Consider the following 19987-nt stretch of genomic DNA (forward strand, 5'->3'; position numbering starts at 1 on the left):
GGTGGCATGGTCGCCCCTTTTTTTTTGTTGTTCGCTGCTCTGGCTGTCCTGTAGGGGGCAGTGGCATGGAGGAGGGAAGCACCCTGCTGGGAGCCGGCCATGCGCGCTGTCTGCCCCAGCCAGTGCCAGGTCTGCAGCAAGCCTGGCAGCCCGTGTCCTTCCCTCCCTGCCAACTGGAACGGCGCAGAGCCCTCCCGGCAGGCGGCACGGCGGGAGGGGCCGAGTGGTGATCGCCCTGGCTGAAGGAAGCCCTGGCCACCCCGCCCCCTCTTCCTGCTAGCTGAGGTGCACACTCCACTGCCCAGGGCACGTCTGCAGCGCAGGGAGTCCTGCTAGCGGAAAGTTTGCACCCTAGCTCCGGCTGCCCTGCAGGGTTTTTTTTTGTTTGGTTGGGTTTTTTTGCGCTTCGCCGCTCCAGCCACCCTGCAGGTTTTTTTGTTTTGGTTTTTTTGTGCTTTGGGCGGCAAAAGAGCCAGAGCTGGCCCTGGGGCCAACACCAGCCTTGGTGACCCCAACCCACAGTTTGAGAACACCTGCTCTATATTGTTCAGCAAATTAATTTCCCTCTCCCCAGTCTAACTCATCAAGTGGAAGATGCTGGAACCAAGACACAGAAGAACTACGGCGGAGAGCTAAGATTACGTATAAAGGTGACACAATGGACAAAAACATCCAGAGTTAGCAAGTAATTTAACAGAGAAAGAGAAAATTATGGCCCCCTCACCTTTCCAACAGATGCCTTTGGCTTCCACTTTATCAAACTGAACTTGCTAATTTGAGGAGAAAGTGAACACTAGGAAAGTTAGTGTAAACAGAGAATTAACACACAAAAAAGTTAAAATATTTTTTCAGCATTCTACTGGTTGCAGTCATTTCACTACAAAATAAGATTTTTTGAAACTATGAGTATGAGAGTCCAGTAATATTGAGAAAAAAATCAGCTTTGCTTCTGCTTTTATATTAATACCCCAGATTTGTCTACATGGTAAACATTTACAGCTATAGTTATGCAGGTATATAAAGGTGTATGTATAAAGGGCTTTTTGGAAGACACTGCCCAGTGGAGCACTTTACTTTTGGAATTCATAGCCCATGTTTGCTGACCTTCAGGGTAAGTTGCAAAGCCAATACATATTCCCCTTCCACTTTTTTTGGGGGGTGGGGAGGATGGGATTGCGGGGGCAAGGGGGAGCTTTGTGAGAATCTGGCCAGTAGGGAGGGAAAAGGACTGTTGCAGGGCTTAGGTTTTGTTTACATTTTTCTGCTCATCAAAGTACTGTGTTTAGGAAATAGCGGGCAGGAAGGAGTGGAGTCAAATATTTAAACTGTGTATTTTACAAGATTGTCAAGGGCATGCAGACCCCAGGATGGGTGCTGTTTTACAATAGTATAAATCAAAATAACTTTAAAATATGTTTATGATCAATTCAGACAGCCATTCATTGGACTGCTAAATCATCATGAGTGTGCAGTAGCAGACGTCAGTTAACAGCAGGCTCAGAAGTGCCAGTGATTATTTTATTGTAAAATACACTGCTTACCTTCAATACATGCATCAGTATGCCTGAGGGACATAGTACAGAAATCCATGATGTTCCTCCATCCAATGAATGGGACAAAGGGACTATGATTCTAACACCCAGGCTTCCTGAATTCAGCACTCCTCGTTCTACCTCAAATTGTAGCATCTCATGCCCATGAGGTATTTGTGGCATGGGTTGAATTAAGACATTTTTTTTAAAATTCAAATCTTAAACATAACTCAGGTAAAAATAAGCATCATTTTCAGAAAACACTGTAAAGGTCCCTTGTCCTTTCATTTTAAATAAATATTAACTATACAACTTTGGGGCATTAAGCATTTTAAAGATCTCCAAATATTTAAGTGTGGGGTGTGAGCATCTGACAAATCTTGGAATTGGGAGAGAATTACACCAATACTCAGTCAGGCCAGCCAACCCAAGATGGCTCTCAGGGAACCAATTTATCCTAGCGATAGTGAATGACACCGATTGAATTCTGCTTAGTTAGGAATTAAACAAAAATTCTACTTAATAAGGGTGCATTCTGCAAAGCCACAAAACAGGATAAGGGTATTGCAATCTAAAGGGTCCACTGTATTTTGTGGTTATATTCTCAAATTTAATGTGCATTAATTTAGGTTTTTACAGAGAAAATATATCTGTTATGGGTCTAATCCAATCCCCCCCTGAAGTCAGTGGACCTTGAATCAGGTGTTGTGTTTTGTACAACTAATTGTTTTGTTTTTTGTTTTATTAAAGGTGGGGTATAGTGACATCTAGAAATCTCAAGGGTTATGAATATGGATCATATTTGGGAATGTAATTTTCCACTATGACAAAACTGAAATTACACAATAGCTCAAGAATTCAAGCGGATACAAAGCTGTTTATGCTGATTTCAAGACATACTACAGAGCCCATTTAGTGCCATATGAATTATTCCTGTCTCATAAAAGGCAGGCTTTCAGAGTTTGTTATTCTAGAACAGCCAAAGCCAAATGTTGGCTATGAATTACAATATTACTTTAATAGTAACCTAACTTACATTAAACTGAAAAGGTTACTTTTTAGTCTTGGTCGGTCAGAGGAAACTAAAACAGCATCTCCTGTCCACATTTTATTATGGATTACTGTGATAGTAATGGATACATAGATAGATTAGTGAGCACTTAATTTAACTCCACTTCTGGAATGTTATGACAGTTCACAAATGTTGGGACTTAGAGAAGCTATTTTAGCTATTAAGTCTATTTTTCAGATTACAGGCTGCATGACTAAAACATGACTCAACAGGAATAAAGTGATAAGGAAATCTTTATTCAGGAAGTACAATTGACTACAGAATACTTTTGATCTTTCAGCAATCTTCCCTCATTTTTTCCTTGTAACTGTTAATCTATGTCCCATTCATGTTATTTTGTTGTTTAGATGAAGACATTATCTTCTTTATTAATGGCTAAAATGTCAACGATACAAGTGAAAATTAAGGACTTGTGTATTTATTTGAATACATAATCCAGTCTAGTAAAAAACAATATCCTTTTAATATAGATAAGCTTGGACACTAAAAATCAGCAATTTGTTCAGTACTGAAGTGTTAAATCCCAAGCCAGGCATATTTTATCAAAGAAGATAATGACCTTACACAGTAGTCATAGTAATTGAGGTACTCATCTGAGAGATGGCAGTACCTCCATAATCACAGGAATTTTTCACTAGTCTTTCTATTAACTCCAGACTGCAAAATAAGGAAAAAAAGTGAGACCCTCAAACCCAACCCAATCAGCTGTTAAGAGAGCAGACCAAAATGTAAACTTGATAGGATTAACTTCCACACATGCATTTTAATTTGCATAGCCGTTTGCACCTGATATGAATACGCTCAGCTCCATGAGTGATTCTGAATTGCCAGCCACAGCAAGTGAGATTTTGAATAGCCAGTCACAACATAGTCTTTTGTAAGGTTCACTGAAAGTAGAGTAGCAAATGAGGAAGCAAAAAAAATCTACACACAAAAATGTGTAATTCCACCTCTTTATTTTCTGTGTTCCTAAATCAAGGGCCTCTCAACAGGTGCATAACATCATCCACAGAAATGACATCCGTCCTGAACTCATGATGGTGTGCCCAAGTATTGCACATGTAGGGACTGTAATTACTACTCAGTAATAGTAAAGAATGTAAGTTTCTTGGTAACTTTTAACCCATCCTTACTTTAAAAAGTACAGAGAGCTTTCAGACCATGCAAGAGGACAGACTGCTAATGTAATAATTGCAATTTTAGAACAAACAAAAAAAACAGGTAATTTCAATTGTTTTTTTAATTAACCCAACCCCCAACACACACACACAATAGCATGTATGCCAAGCTTCAACCCAAAGAGTTTTGGAACAGTTGATTTACTGAATTCAAAAGCCATAGTTTATAATGGAAATGCTAATGCATTTATCTATAGCAGCTCTAGCTACACTAAAGTAAATATTTCTTTAGGGTAACAAAACACATTGCTTTACCCAGTAACACAAAGTATATGAGTTTTATAATACATATTTATTGTCTTTACTTGTACTCATACTTCTCTTTTATATATAAAGCTCTAAAAACAATTCTCTACTATTTTACAATTAAATTAAAGCATTTCCATGATTGGCCTAACTACTGATTTTGGTCTAAATATTTTAAACATTAATCATTCCATAAAAATATACAGTTCAGAACATGGTCCCATCAGTAAGAAGCAGCCTTCTGAAACAGGCTAACGATACTCAACCATGTAATTCAGTGCTCAATTTCATCTAATTGATAAATATTCATATTGCATTTCAGACTATACTGTCAAAAATCTTTAAAATATTATCTTTACAGTCTTACAATGCTTACAAACATCCAGAAAGGGGTCACATTTCTAACTTGCTTTTAGCAACCATGCAAGTGTTATTACTTATACACTGGGCCAGCTAAGCATAAACTTCATGCCATCATTTTTAAAATTTTTAACCTTTTACCATCTTTCATACAGTAGAATTAAGTTTACAACTGACTTCATGTTATTCCATGTGAACACAGATTAGAAATAAGCCAGACACTCAGAACTGCACTTTTCAGTTTAAGTGTCTAAGAACTAACTTGTTTAGTCAGTAGGATGCACTTAAAGCTGCCTTTCAATTGAACAGACACCCAGTATACTGTCAAGCTACCTCTAGATGTATACTAAGAGGTGAAGTCATTACAAAAAAGGGCACAATCCAGAACTTGGTAGATTCCAAGAATTATGGAGCTGTTCAAAAATGTAATCGTCTCAACTGTACTTAAAAATAACACTGCACCACAACTGAGAGTGTCATTAGCCACTTCACATCTGGAGGCATCTGATCTGCAGATTTCCTCGTTCCTACCCCAAAGCAGGTAACACCACATTCTCTATTCATGGTATATTATGATATCACTCATTCTGAACTAGAAACCAGAAGAATCAGATTTTTCCAGATTAGAAGTAGCTAATAATAAATCCCACTTTGTTAAAATACGATGTTATCGGTATTTTTCTTCTTTTGGAATCTTACAATTTTGTGAGGTTTGTTAACTTTTGCAGATCACTATAGTTGTCAACCAGGATATCCCACACCATTGTTTAGTTTCACAAAAGGGAAAATCTTTATTAATTTAGGTATTAACTACCCCCAACGCTGTGTGACTCATCTCTATAGGATTGCAATAGGACAAATTCAAATCCCAGTTAGGACAAATACCTTCTAAAACAAGAAGTGGAAAAGTCAGGGAAATACATATGAAATTCTTTCTGCACTGCATTAAATATATTGTTCTTTTTTCTGAATATGAATAGACATGGATACAATCAAGATGAACAGCAATCAATATACAACTTTTCTCTAACTGCTCAAAAATTAGTATAAAATAATATAAATTATAGGAATGATTGTTCCAGATTTTTAGAAGTCAGTTATTAAAAAAATCATTTATAAGTGAATGTTCATTGTAGATTATTTACAGAAGAGGTAACAAAATTTCCAAGTTAACATTTATCATAGTGAGGTATGACCTAGCACATATGTAAAAACAATGCACTCATCAAAAATTACAAAATCCAGTACTTATTACCAACTACACAATAAGTCATGATTAGCTTTATGTAGCTGATGGACAGTATGCTTTTAAGAAGGAAAGTGCCAAAAGCTTCATAGGTAAAAGTCTTTGATTTTTAATCATTAAGCACGAAACATTTTTGAAGACGACTTTCATCAATTTTAAAATAATGCCAAATGAAAATCTTTAGAAAAAAGAATGTTACAAATGTAGAAGTACATCTTATTAAAAATACATTTTAAAAAGTCTATAAATGTTTCTTGACAGTTAAAGATTTTATTTGCAAAAGATCTGTAAGAACAACTGGATAGAAATGCTCATGTAAACTTTTTTCAAGAAGCATTTGGGTGTTTTAAAACTAAGTGATGTTAATAGGGAAGGCATTTATAAAATTGCAAATAGATTTTTTCCCCCCAAAGGATAGCATCTTTTATAGTTTAGGGCAGTTAATGTTGTTAGGTCACAAATCAAACTGTTAATTGTAAAACCGAATATAATTTTCTCCATAAATTACAGTGTACAGTATTAGTTCTGTTGCCTGCGTTTTGCTGATCTCATTTTTTCAAATCGTGACTCCATCTCTTCCAGGACCTTTGGTGTGTAACGTACAACTAACTTAACCTTTCCTTGAGCTGCTTTCAGCAGTTCTACTGCTTTTTCATGGTGTTCTCCTTCAACGCTCTGTAAAGCATAAACCATTAAATATTATATTAGCAAAGAACACGTGTTGCAGAAGATTCTTCCGCTCCTTTGTTACACAAAAAAAATCCATTATAATAAAAAACTAGAAGTATGACAGGTTTGAAACTGTAATGCAAGGGGCGCTATCACCCAGTTAAAGACCTGAAGCTTCAACAAGTCATCAAACAGATAGTGATGGCAGACTTTGTGTTTTCTTTTCTAACTAGCATAAAAAAAACATCATGTGGAAATGAGTGCCAAGCAACTAATTTATCATGGGAGTCAGGGAACAAGCAGACATACTGAGAGTCACTAGAGTTTATGTTTTACACACACAATAAGTACAATAAGAGAAACATTTTAAAACATGGTCTTTTAGGTTTTAAAGTCTACATTTAATAGAATTTATAAAATTTTCCCTCTAGACAAATAGTATTTAGCAACTTCTCCCCACCACTGCATCTGTTATAAGATCCAGGCATCATATGTTTTATCATCAGTCAGCAAAAATTATTTCTCCCAACTTTATTATAGTTATCAAATACAATGACATTACTATCCCAAGCCTACCTCCCACTGCTGCTATTAGAAGCTAGAAGGCAGGTGGTGTACCTGTTGATTGGAGGGTTTCCCCGTTACTATAAAGTTACTTACAAAAAGAAAGACAACAGTTAAAAAAAAAAAACAAGTTATTTCTTTTCTATCAAATTTAGAAAATGTGCTTGGATATTTTCATTTTTTGTTTTTCAGTTGGGTGCACAAGTTGTTCTCTTTTTAAAATGGCATGAGAAGCTTGTAAGGATACATGGTGTCAGTAAGAGATTTGAAAAAAATCAACTGAAAAATAGTATGTGAGTTTGCTTACAGTTTCTAAACTATGTCTATACAAATATATTTGAATTCTGTTGTAAACAAGATATACTAAATGTTACTAGTATAAAAATTCTGGAAAGACCATTAATATCTTTTAATGGACAAAAGTCTCGTTTTCAAAATATTCTCTACTAGCTAGGTTCTGGCAAAGGCATAAACATTAAAGCCTTTGCAACAATACACTGAAGCTTGTAAGTGCTATGACAGATATTGCAGCCACCTGCAGTGTCTTTGGTGAGCAGACTGTATTAAATTTATTAATGTTTTATGTGGCATTGCGAGCCAAAGACCGTATGCAACTCTATGAGGAGAGGGTTACCACAGGTCCTTCAGGAACTAAAAGCAATTGGGGGTGGGTGGGTGATTACTACACTTCCTGAGATTGTAAACAGTCCCAGAGAAGTACCAATCCCTAGGGTGGTTTGCATATATTGATCCACGCTGTATTTTTCCAGACACTAAGAAACAAAGAAAGGCCTTTTGGTATAAACGGATGAGCTTGAACTGACTTGGGGTCTTCTTTTTGATTCAACAAACAGGCAGGAACTTGGATCCAGGGGAACCTCAATCCTTGGATTGAAAGGTTGGAAATACTTTGGTCTACTGGGGCTCCATAAGACAGATGGAGCAATTCCTAGTATCTTCAGTGTGGGGTTTAAAACTACACCTCTACCCCGATAGAATGCGACCCGATATAACACAAATTCGGACATAATGCGGTAAAGCAGCGGGGAGCCACAGGCCCTTTCAAGTGCCACCCGAGCCCCGCTGCTTTACCTCATTCTATCCGAATTTGTGTGGAGCTCTGGGCCCTTTAAATCACCTCCCGAGCCCTGCTGCCAGAGCTCCGGCGGTGATTTAAAGGGCCTGGGGCTCTGGCCGTGCAGGGAGTCCCAGGCCCTTTAAATCCCCTCCCGAGCCTCACTGCTGGAGCTCTGGCAGTGATTTAAAGGGCCTGGGGCTCTCCGCAGCGGCTGGAGCACTGGGCCCTTTAAATCACCACTGGGGAAGCCGGCCAGCACGCCGTACCAGACCAAACCCAATATAACGCAGTCTCACCTATAAGGGAGATTTTTTGGCTCCCGAGGACCGTGTTATATCAGGGTAGAGGTGTATTTATTGTTGGGTTGGTTTTTTTTTTTAAAATGTTTTCTCTGCAATGCTTTTGACCTAAGAATAAATGTACTTCATTTTGTTACAGTTGTGTGGTCACTGGTTAACAAAAAACCAAAGCAAAACAACACTGCCATTGTCCTCAGAGAGAAAGCAATGCACAGGGCAGAGCCTTAGGCAGACTAGCTTGCTGGAGATATCACAGTGTAAGGCAGGCAGCTGTACAGCCTAAAACGCCCCATCAGAAAGGAGCGAGCCATGAGTCTCCATCCAAGAAAGGTGACTGGTGGGAACCTGAAATGGTAAGTGGGCACCCTTAGGGACCACGGATGGGGAATACAGGTGCAGTTACTCCTGAAACTGTGACACTAAGTTAATTCTGAATACAGTTATTAAAAACAAGTCTGCGGCATATTAAATATATTAAGATGAGGATATTTCTTCATTTAAAATTGGTAACATAAAACCAATGTACCGTACATGTGCATGCACACACATCCCAGTTTTAGAGTAGCAGCCGTGTTAGTCTGTGTCCGCAAAAAGAACAGGAATACTTGTGGCACCTTAGAGACTAACAAATTTATTTCAGCATGAGCTTTCGTGGGCTACAGCTCACTTCTTCGGATGCATAGAATGGAACACACAGATAGGAGATATTTATACATACAGAGAACATGAAAAGGTGGAAGTACGCATACCAACTGGAAGAGGCCAATCAATTGAGATGAGCTATCATCAGCAGGAGAAAAAAAACCTTTGAAGTGATAATTGAGATGACCCATAGAAGGTGTGAGAAGAACTTAACATAGGGAAATAGATTAAATTAGTGTAATGACCCAACCATTCCCAGTCTCTGTTTAAACCTAAGTTAATTGTATCTAATTTGCATATTATGCATATGCATATTTGCATATTAGTCTGTTTTTGAAGGTTTTTTTGTTGCAAAATTGCCACCTTCAAGTCTGTCACTGAGTGGTTAGAGAGGTTGAAGTGTTCTCCCACTGGTTTTTGAATGTTATGATTCCTGATGTCAGATTTGTGTCCATTTATTCTTTTGCGTAGAGACTGTCCGGTTTGGCCAATGTACATGGCAGAAGGGCATTGCTGGCACATGATGGCATATATCACGTTGGCAGATGTGCAGGTGAACGAGCCCCTGATGGCGTGGCTGATGTGATTAGGCCCTATGGTGGTGTCACTTGAATAGATATGTGGACAGAGCTGGCATCGGGCTTTGTTACAAGAATAGGTGCCTGGGTTAGTGTTTATGTTGTATGGTGCGCAGTTGCTGGTGAGTATTTGCTTCAGGTTGGGAGGCTGTCTGTAAGCGAGGACTGGCCTGTCTCCCAAGGTCTGTGAGAGTGAGGGATCATCTTTCAGGATAGGTTGTAGATCTTTGATGATGCGCTGGAGAGGTTTTAGTTGGGGGCTGTAGGTGATGGCTAGTGGCGTTCTGTTATTTTCTTTGTTGGGCCTGTCCTGTAGTAGGTGGCTTCTGGGTACTCTTCTGGCTCTGTCAATCTGTTTTTTCACTTCAGCAGGTGGGTATTGTAGTTTTAAGAATGCTTGATAGAGATCTTGTAGGTGTTGATCTCTGTCTGAGGGATTGGAGCAAATACGGTTGTATCTTAGAGCTTGGCTGTAGACAATGGATCGTGTGGTGTGTCCTGGATGGAAGCTGGAGGCATGTAGGTAAGTATAGTGGTCAGTGGGTTTCCGGTATAAGATGGTGTTTATGTGACCATCGCTTATTAGCACAGTATTGTCTAGGAAATGGACCGCTTGTGTGGATTGGTCTACTCTGAGGTTGATGGTGGGATGGAAATTGTTAGTCTCTAAGATGCCACAAGTACTCCTGTTCTTTATCCCAGTTTTATTTATTTTTATAAATATATATTTAAATGTATGCCCACTGTCTGCTAAGTGGTTTTTTGTTTGTTTGTTTTTGGTGGAGTGTCTGTGGGTGAGGAAGACAGAAGAAAGCCACTTGAGGCTTATCGACTCTGGTGCCAGTTCTATGCTTGTCTCAGTATATTTTAGAGCAACTTGGGAATTTCTATAAAGATACACTGGCTAGCCCAAGGAATCATGGTACCAGCACAGAACAGCTGTGGCACTTTGGCCAGGACCCCTTCCCATTCCATATGCTAGGGGCATAAGAGATGACTATGCCTGCTAGGGATATCCCAATATTGGAGACATCTGATAGCTCTCGAATTCCTTTGCATCACAAGAGTGGCTCTGGTTACAGACTACAGGATTGAATTAAAACCTACGTCATAAAATAAGGTTAGGTATGTACAAGTAGTTACTAGAGCCTGAATTTTAACTAATACATATAAATTAAAAGTTTTTGAAAGTACAATCAAAACTTGTCTAGTTCACTCAGAGCTGTCTGAGAGCATCTGAGGAGCAAGAATTATTCTATAAAAATATACACCAAAATAATTTAAAAACCTTTTAGCAGTCTCCTTTTTCTCATCACCCAGAAGACCACAGGTTGGTATTTTATGTGTTCTGCCTTTTATGCATCTTCAGCCTAAATGGATGCTTAATTTAAAAAAAAAAAAAATCAGTGACAGAGTTTAAAATACATGCTCCTTTTTATAAGAAACTGGAGGAATGGTTTTTAAACTCTGAGCACTTAGGTGAAAAAATTACAGTCCCTGCAAAAATTACTTTATAGCTTGCACTTTGTCACGGTTTTCAGTCTCCAGCAGCATTTTTATCAGGACAATGAAAACATCAAAGGACCGTCATATTATCTTGCCTTAGATTGAATGGTTTTGGTACTTACCTTACAAGATGCAAAAATTCACATTATTAAAAGTCTGCAACATCAGGGAGACATGTAGCAGAACCACTTTAACACCACTGTAACTAGAGCTGAATGAATAATTGCTTTTTAGGTTTGGTGGCCAAACCAAAAAAATAATTGCAAACTAAAACTGATCCCCTCCCCCCGTTTTTCGTGCTGAAATGAAAAAGCAAAAAAAAAACCTCTCTTTGGTCAGTTCAAAATGGCATTTTGAAATGGTACAGGCTGATTCCTAACAGTTTGTTTGAAAAATTTCAAAACAAACCATTTTGACTTCTGATTTTTTTCCCCAGTTTTTATTCAGCAGAAACTATTCACTGAATTTGACCCCAATTTTCAAATAGTTTTGGTTGCACCAAAACAGCATTTTTTGGCAAATTTACTATTTGTTGAAAAAATTATGCCCATCTGTAACTGTAAAACTATTTCATAAGGTAATAATACAGTTTGCTTCAAAATAGAGTACTTAACATTTGGCCTTATTTATCCTCCCATGCTCTGAAATATTGCCTCAGGTAATTGTATACTTGTATTATCATTTAGTGAATTCATGTACAATAGCAAAGCATAGTCCAAGAACTCTGGTCATACTCAAGTTTTTGTCCAATATCCTAGTCTTGCTAATTATGAATCAACTGCAAAGAAGAGGATGAGATTTCTATCACTTTGCCCACACTAAAAAAAGGCACCAGGCTTTTGCAGACTATAGTCTCTATACACCCTCAAGTGGACACAAGTAGTTACTACAACTGAAAGTTAAAGTCAATTCATACCACTCCGTTTACAGAAAGAAGCTGGTCTCCACGTTTCAGTCCCCCATGTCTATCAGCTATACCGCCTGGGATAATTCGAGAGATATAGATTGGAGAGTTTTGCTCTTTGCCTCCCATAATGTTGAATCCAAGACCTTCTTCTGTTTTTGGCAGTTCAACAACTCTGGGATGTGAATGACCTTCACTGGCAGCAAATGCAGCAACTGTGGCCTATAAGAAACAAAACTATTTACTTTTTCTTAAAATCAGAATCTTAGAAAGTCTCCATCTCTTATAGTCAGGGGTGGTAAGCATTTGAAAAGGTTTTTGAGACAGACAATGAAGTAAAAATAATGTGTATCCTAGGTACCAACATCAGAATACGAAAATAAAGGGGCATTTTGAATTAAATAAAAACGAATGTCATTTGAAATAACAAGTCTTTCATATCTTGTTCATACAACTGACAGATTAACAGGTCAGATCAGAAGGAGACATCTAGATCACCCTTTCTGTGACAAACTATTACATTCTATTCTAGTTATAGTAAGACTTTTACCTTTGCTGTAGCATTAGCTCTCACTTCTGGGCTACTGCTGATGTCCACAGTTTCATATACGTGCTCATATACCTTTAGGACAAAGTTATTTAGTAGGTACATAATTTAATGGGAAAAATGAATAGATAGGTTTTCTGTTTAGATGGTGTGACAAATAATCTACTGTGTTAGATGTGTGACAAGAGATCAATACTTCTGCTACTACTCTCAAAATTGCATTTCCTAATTTACAGAAAGAAAGAGCATGTGCCTGAAAGAGAACAAATCTGCCCTATTGGAAAGACACCTCAAGCTGAGGCCATGTCTATACATAAAGCACTGTAATGGCACAGCTGTACCAACACAGCTGCGCTGCTGCAGCACGTCTGGTGTAGACGCAGTATGCTGCCAGGAGAGCTGTCCCATCGGCATAAAAAAATCCACCTTTGCGAGCAGCAGAAGCTCTCCTGCAGATATAGTGCTGTGCACACGAGCACTTATGTCAGTAAAAGCAGCAAAGAATCCTGTGGCACCTTATAGACTAACAGACGTATGGGAGCATGAGCTTTCGTGGGTATTCACCCACGAAAGCTCATGCCCCCATACGTCTGTTCATCCGACAAAGTGGGTATTCACCCACAAAAGCTCATGCTCCAATACGTCTGTTAGTCTATAAGGTGCCACAGGACTCTTTGCTGCTTTTACAGATCCAGACTAACACGGCTACCCCTCTGATACTGATGTCAGTGTAATTTATGCCACTCAAGGTGGAATATTCACACTCCTGAACGACAAGTTTTGTAGATATAGGTTGTAGCATAGACATAGCCTGAGACAGGACTGAGACAGTAAGTCACACCTTCCCCTGGGTCTACTGAATGGTCTATTCAAGCACAGTGAATATCACTGCTATCACTGAAACCAAAAGCGATAGTTGGATCTGCAACTACTCCCACCCACACACCTGGAAAAACCATTCCGAGTGCAGGTAAGGGAGTGAGAGCCTTGCGGAGATGCTAATTAATGCTAGAACAGAATGTTAATCATAAGGCGGAGACAGAAGAGCGTCACATTTGTATTGACTCACAGCTTGTCTTCATTACTTAAAAAAGATGCATTTTTTACCTCAGAGTAACTAATGCGCATGAGCTATCTCATAACAATACTGTGAAGACAAGACACTTTTGTTTTACTGCAAAGTAAACTCACAGAGGTCAAACTCTGGTGAGTTTACCTTGTGGTAAAAAAGTGTCTTGTCTTCACTGTGTCTTTACCTTGTGATAGCTCATGGGTTAGTTACCCTGAGGTAAAACACACAGCCTCCTCCCCACCCACTCCCCCCGCTTTTTTTTTAGTAGTGAAGACAAGCCCTCACTTGCACTTTAGAGTACAGGTGCTTGTAGCTGACAGGAAAGTCAGACCCTCAAGTTCTCTCTCCAAGAAAGGTGTGAATTGTTAACTGGCTTTCTGTAACCTAAGATAATATATCCTTATCTAGGTTATTCAGGGGCAAAATTTAAATCTAAGTATGTTAAGACAATTGTTCGTTTTGTTTTAAATCCTTTCCTACTTTTTTTTTTTAATAAAGAATTAAGCCCGAAAGTTTGCAGATAATAGATTTGAGGTCAGATTAAAAAGTAATTCAAAACGAACTCTTGTGACAGCTAGCTTTGTTCCTGCTCAGCAGGTACAACAGTACATGTTAGAAGCGGGCATATATCTGGTATTTTTGGTTGCTATTTGTTTATGCCAGGTTAACTTACCTCTCTCACAGCATTACAGAACTCACTTTGAAGGACCCTTTGCAAAGCCTGTAGTTTTTGTGGTGGTACTTCTCCACTCCTCTGTAATTTTTCCAGCAACTCAATAGCTCTGCAGATGTCTGGGGAAAGACAGAATATTGATATGATGAACACCTGACATTTACTCAGAGAATGTTCTTTTAGTGCGTTCATGCACACACATACACACCACTTTGTAAGTGAGAATTAAGGATGCTTACATGTGTTTCCTTTAACACAATCACTAAATACTACTGAGAAGACACCAGTTAATACATCAACATCCAGGCCCTCCCTCCAATGACTCCTTGCATATCTCATCTTCAAGATCCTCATATGTTGAAATCTACTTGTCCCGCTGATCCTTTGAATCCGTTCCTAGTTGCCTGTACCACTTTCCACGCCCCATCAATGTGTGCTTTTTATGGTCCCTGTCTCATCCTCCATTCTACTTTGTTTAAAATCAACATCAGCATTCACACATGGAAAGAGGAAGGGGACTACACAGGTAGAAAAAAAAGAATTGAGTAGAGGGGCTGGTATGGGTATACTGGGTAACAGTGCACACTGTTTCGGTTACCCTGATGATTTATCCACCCTCCACTAGTGGGGAGACCCACTGCCAACATAGCTTCCCAGTCACTGCATATCCTGTACTTCTGGCTTCCTTGCCTTCCTGGCTCTACCTGCCTCCCCAGTTACAGCCCCTACCAACCTCTGAGTCTTGTTGACTCTATGCCTCCCTTCTCTCCATATTTACCCGTGTTCAGACCCTCCATACTATTGTAATATTTTTTGTACAAGGCATGTCTTGTAAGGTATCATTTGAAAACTCATAATTTGCTGGTCAGTATCATCCTGATAAAATATGTGTGGAACATTGTATATAAAGTTATAAGATTTTCCTGTATGATATTATTAACACATGTTCCAACTCCCATAGCCCTCCCCAAACTAAGGTTAGCAAACAGGTCTATCCTAAACAAAGGAATGTGTACTCTGCTTAATTTGCATTTAAGTAGTAAACAGAGTCATTGGTCAGAGAGGGAAACAAAGAACACTCAAATGCATGAGAAAAAAAAGCAGCAGGGAATGTCCTTCCACATAGATTCTCTATCTCCGAGTGCCCAGCTGTAAATGTTTTTCAAGAGGGGGACAAGTACCCAAAGGCACCCCTCTCTGTCTCCCTACCCATGACACACACAGTACCTGAAGCGAAAAAGGAAGCCAGTGCTGGACTCTGGACAGAGTTTGGTTAGCAAGACTGCTGAAAGCACACAGTGAGAAACTTTGCTTGAATCTGAAATAGCTTGTTAAGGTAGGTATTAAGATGTTTTACTATCTTTATTTTTCTTGTAACCATTTCTGGCTTTTATGTCTCAGTACTTGTATTCTTTCTCTTAGTAGTTAATAAACATGTTTTATCTAATCCAGTGTGTTCAAGCTGAAGTGCCCGGGTAACGCCATTTGGGGTGACAAGTTATGTGCATATTATTCCCTTAAAGGAATAATGGACTTATAATATTTTGTATCTCTGGGAGAGGGCCGGGCAGTACAGGACAGATTTCTGGTAGAAATCTGAAACTGGGATATGTTTGGATGACCCTGCAGTATAAGCAAGGCTGGTGAGAGTAAAAAGTGTAACCCAAGTGTGGTTGGCAGGCCGCAGTTACATGTAGATGCTCAGGGTGTGGCTTGCAAGCTAGAAGGCTATTTGTGAGTGGCCCAGGTGAGAGCTACTTCACTAAGGCATTGTAAGGCACCCAAGGTTCCAGGGCAGGAGTAACACAACTGCTCATTAGTCTGGGTTGTACTCTGATATGTCACACCCACCCATCTCATCTATGATAAATATGGGCAATGGAAGTTCCTGTCTGGCAGATCTGAGATCAACTGTGAAAAACCACCAGGGCTTTGCTAGATGGAGAAATTACTTGTGTAGCAGAGCTACAAGTTTCACCTGCCAGACAACTTTGTACAAGCTTCCCTCACTACTTGCCTACATTGTTAAGGCTGAGACATGGTCAGAGGTGGCCAAGAGAATCTTACAGGAAAATTGCCTGAAAAAGCAAAGCTCATTGCTCTGCTTATTTTAAGTGGTGAAACCACCTATGGATTGTCTGAGGAGAGTTCTGGTCCAACTGACTGGGAGCACAGCTGACTAAGCTTAAACACTTCATAGGAAGCAGGTATGGACAGAGGAAGGGAAAGCAGCTAAGGTCTGTTACTGGGCGACACTGGCCCTTTAAGAGGGAGTAGGGCCAAAGCTGTGACTCATCAGCTCACTTCAACTGGGCTTAAAACGCTGATGAATCAAAGCTGCCCGATAGCACTGACAGAGAGATAGAGAAGGGCAGGTGAGAGCTGTCTGAGGAAGAACAGAGATCTAGGAAAGAGAAGCAGCAGCAGAAGAGAGCTGGTAGAAAGCCATTGAGAAGAGCAAGAAGTTGATGTTGAGGACTGGCCAGAGCTGTGGAAAACCTGCCAAGTTAAAGGAGAGCGTGTGCAGAAGTTCCTAGGAAGAACCACCAGCCTGGTTAGGAGAAGCTGAGCCCAAAACAAGAGTTGATGCTGGAGAGTGGATCTCAGAGCAGGAATATGACTCATAAGCAGAGGGGCCTGGGTGTTTGGAACACTGTGGGAAGAACTCCTTGCAGCAGGCTTGAGTGGAGGTCTGCAGGAAGCTCAGCTCAGAATATTCCCTGAGCTGGGGTATGACTCTCAGACAGGGAAGCTTGGCTGAGTGGAACAGTGTGGAGAGTTCTTTTGCAGGAGCCCTGACTCAGGGCTATGGACGAGACTTATGGGAGAGAAGCAGGTCTTGGAACTCTCAGGCAGAAGGCCTGGAGAGCGAGGCCCTGGAACAGCAGCTGAATGAACAGTGAAGAAGTGGTTACGGACTCTCAGATGGGTGACCTGGGAATCATGACCTTTGAATGGGACTGAAGAGCTGCTGGACTGCAACCTTCTTTTACTTCAGGGTTTCGGAAGGATGGTTTTATCATGAATTCTGTGGACTATTGCTGCTATACAGCACCATTCACTAGGGACAGAGACAGATAAAAATAGCTCTCTCTCCTTTCTGGGGACAAGATGCTACACAAAGCAATTGTTACATGGGAGAAGACAATGACATTTAAAAAAATGAATCTTTTTTCCTTTTCCTATTTAAGTGGCAGCAGACATTTAACAAGTTTATGATTGCTTTCACAGAATGCATACACCCTTCCAGTTTTACAAGTACCACAGGCGGCAAAGATCAGAAGTTTTTCCTCATGCAAATCTACATATACACAGTACGTTACAGTTTTATTTATAAACTGTTAATTCAACCACAAATGCAATAACTTTTACACAGGCTTAAAGGAATTTAGTTATAGGGAGAAATTAGGCAGAGAATGATAAAACTGATTTTTAAAGTCAGTTGATAGCTCCATTTTTTTCAAACAAAGCTTACACAGCATAGGGTGAAAGAGTACCTGAAAAGTTAGATTATTTTCTTTATGACACAGGCAGACCAGAGGCCAGCTCTTGCCAAGGATTTAGGCCGCAGCTAAGCACTGACAAAGTCATTGCTGGAAACCAGTTCAGCTCACCTGCGTGTTAGTATGATTAAATTGAGTACTGGACTTGTAACTATCTGTCTGGACTTTATGAATTACTAGTAAATTGCTAAATGTATTAATCCTACTTATAATGTCTGTATCCTGTGCTATAAAGGTAATACTTAAAGTATTAGCTATATAGTTCAGAACATAACCCACCAAACAAGAAAAAACTTCACCTAGTACTAAATCCCTATGAAAGATAGTCCTTCCTTACGGGCAAGAGGAAATATCAAAACTAAATGGGCCATTGTGGAACATCACAATACAAAATTTTGCTAAGTGTTCTTGCACAGGCTAGGTGCAAAAGGGCTCATCCCATCATCTTGAATTCTGGAAGAAGGAAAAAAAGATAGTGAACCAGAAAATTTCTCATCTCTTTGCTGTTTGAATTCTGACAGGGCTGGAGCTAGGAAACCGATGCAGAGATCCCACATGGTCAACCTGGGTTAGCCCTAATAGACATTCAGTGCTGACAAATTGGTACAAGTGTGTCACCTTTTGGAACCGTAGATGGTAACGTGTGTGTGTGTGTCTCTCTCTCTCTCTGCATTAACCTGTAAATAATTCATTTATTTTTCCTGGTCAATAAATCCTTAGTTTGGCTACAAGCAGTTGTCTTTGGTGTGATATCTAAGGTACCTATTAACCTGCGATAAATGACTCATCTCTGGGGAGTGGAAGCAACCTGAATCTTTTGTGATCTTGGTGCATGCCAACCAACTATCATTAAATCCAGCTTGCCTGGGAGATAAGATAGACTGGAGTGCCCAAGGAGACTGTTTGCGACTCCATGGTAGGACTGTTATAGCACTTCAGGGATTCATATTTGTTACTGGGTTGGTGAAATCTAATTACTCCTGGGGGAATTGTGCACCAAAAAATTAAAAAATTCTGTGCAAAAGTTAAAATCTGCAAATGTTATTTGTCAAAATAATACTACATCATCAGACCAGTTTCAATTATTTTGTTAATTTATTTCAAAATACCTGTCAGCAAGAATGTCTGTAACAATACAGACACACACAAAAGTTCCCTCAGGAGTAGAGAGCTAAAGAAACCCCTATGACAACCCAGTTCCTATTTCTCTGCCCCCCTGCCTCCCCTCAGACACTCATGAACCTGATGAAAGGGCTTTTGTTGTTTGTTTTTCCCAAAAAGCTCAGAAGATAGACTAGACAGTTTGGATCTTCTCTGGTAAGGTATTCCACAGTGGTTGGGGTAGAACCAGGTAACCCACATCCTGGCTGAGTGCTCTCAGCACTGGACTATTAGTATAAGGTGGCATATGGGCAGCAGGACCAGCACCGTCCCCCGATGAGCTTACCGGCTTCTATGATCCCACACGTGGGTTATGTCTACACTAGAGAGCTTACAGCTGTACCAATGCAGCTGCGCTGCTGTAAGATCTCTCTTGTAGCCACTCCCAGAGCGATGGGGCCACTGAAACGAGCACCAGGAGAACTCGGGTCCCGCTGTCCGCGCACAGGGAGCCGCCGGGCACCTCGGGGCTCGCCCCGCCCGGGAGTGTCACTGAACTGCCGCAGCCAGGGGGGGGGGGGCAGCCAGGGCTCCGCCCCGTCGAACCGCGACAGCCCAGCGGCGCTGCCCGGCTCCACTCCCCGTCAGGAACGCGGGGAGCCGGGCAGCGTCCCGCCCGCAGCTCCCGGCCGGGGGGGGTGTGTGTGTGGGGGGGGGAGCAGCGTCACCCCCGCGCGCTCACCTCTCTCCAGCCGCACAGGCTCCCCCAGCGCCGCCATCTTCCCCTCGCTCGCGCCCGCACCCGGAAGTGACGCGCGCGGGGAGGGAGAGGGCGTTAGGGGGCGGGGCTGGTCTCCCAGCGCGACCTCGTGCGTCTGTGTCCGCGCGCCGTGGCCCCTGCTCGCCCCCCGCCGGCTTGGGTGCCCCACCCCCGGGTCCAGGCCCTGCGGGGTTCGCTCCCCGGAATCCATCCCAGCGCCGGGGCGGGCGGGAGGCTTCGCACCCGCCCCCCCGCGCGTGCCCTGAGTAGCGCGGGGCGGCGGGGGAGGCACCCGGCGCAGGCTGCTGCCGTGCCAGCCCCCGCGTGCCGTGCACCCCAGCGCAGGGTGCGTGATGCGCTCTGTGTGTGCTGCTTGTCTGCCATCCATTTAATCTGTGTGGGGGGCCAGGGCCTTGCGTGGTGCTTGTGTGTTGTTAAAATGATCTAAGCAAGGGGT

The 19987-nt window shown here is 41.1% G+C and overlaps 1 protein-coding gene across 3 annotated transcripts; it reads right to left on the minus strand.

The window, feature by feature from the left end:
- Positions 1-3539: 3539 nt before the first annotated feature.
- Positions 3540-19642, minus strand: LIN7C (lin-7 homolog C, crumbs cell polarity complex component). 3 transcript variants are annotated; one of them, XR_005598288.1, is made up of 7 exons: positions 19513-19642; positions 14167-14285; positions 12425-12496; positions 11887-12096; positions 10753-10845; positions 6880-6958; positions 6175-6309 (listed from the first exon to the last, which is right to left on the minus strand). XR_005598288.1 is itself a non-coding variant. In XM_039538096.1 (5 exons), exons 1-5 carry the CDS (start codon positions 19547-19549, stop codon positions 6154-6156), a joined length of 594 nt encoding a protein of 197 aa, XP_039394030.1. In that variant the 5' UTR covers positions 19550-19642; the 3' UTR covers positions 3540-6153. The 3 variants fall into 3 exon arrangements, 2 of the variants coding, with proteins under 2 accessions (XP_039394030.1, XP_039394032.1); XM_039538096.1 differs by lacking the exons at positions 6880-6958; positions 10753-10845 and having other exon boundaries at positions 3540-6309; XM_039538098.1 differs by lacking the exons at positions 6880-6958; positions 10753-10845; positions 12425-12496 and having other exon boundaries at positions 3540-6309.
- Between the last annotated feature and the right edge of the window lie 345 nt (positions 19643-19987).

Source organism: Mauremys reevesii, linkage group 4 (genome assembly GCF_016161935.1).
Source record: "Mauremys reevesii isolate NIE-2019 linkage group 4, ASM1616193v1, whole genome shotgun sequence".
Classification (NCBI taxonomy): domain Eukaryota; kingdom Metazoa; phylum Chordata; order Testudines; family Geoemydidae; genus Mauremys; species Mauremys reevesii.

What these genes read in the sequence shown, in the direction of transcription:
- LIN7C (XM_039538096.1), bottom strand. Translation starts at nt 19,549, where the DNA reads ATGGCGGCGCTGGGGGAGCCTGTGCGGCTGGAGAGAG. An exon ending in GCCTGTGCGGCTGGAGAGAG is followed by an intron (nt 14,286 to 19,512) that starts GTGAGCGCGCGG and finishes GTCTTTCCCCAG; the next exon opens with ACATCTGCAGAGCTATTGAG. An exon ending in TTCTTTCTGTAAACGGAGTG is followed by an intron (nt 6,310 to 11,886) that starts GTATGAATTGAC and finishes TATGCTTTACAG; the next exon opens with AGCGTTGAAGGAGAACACCA.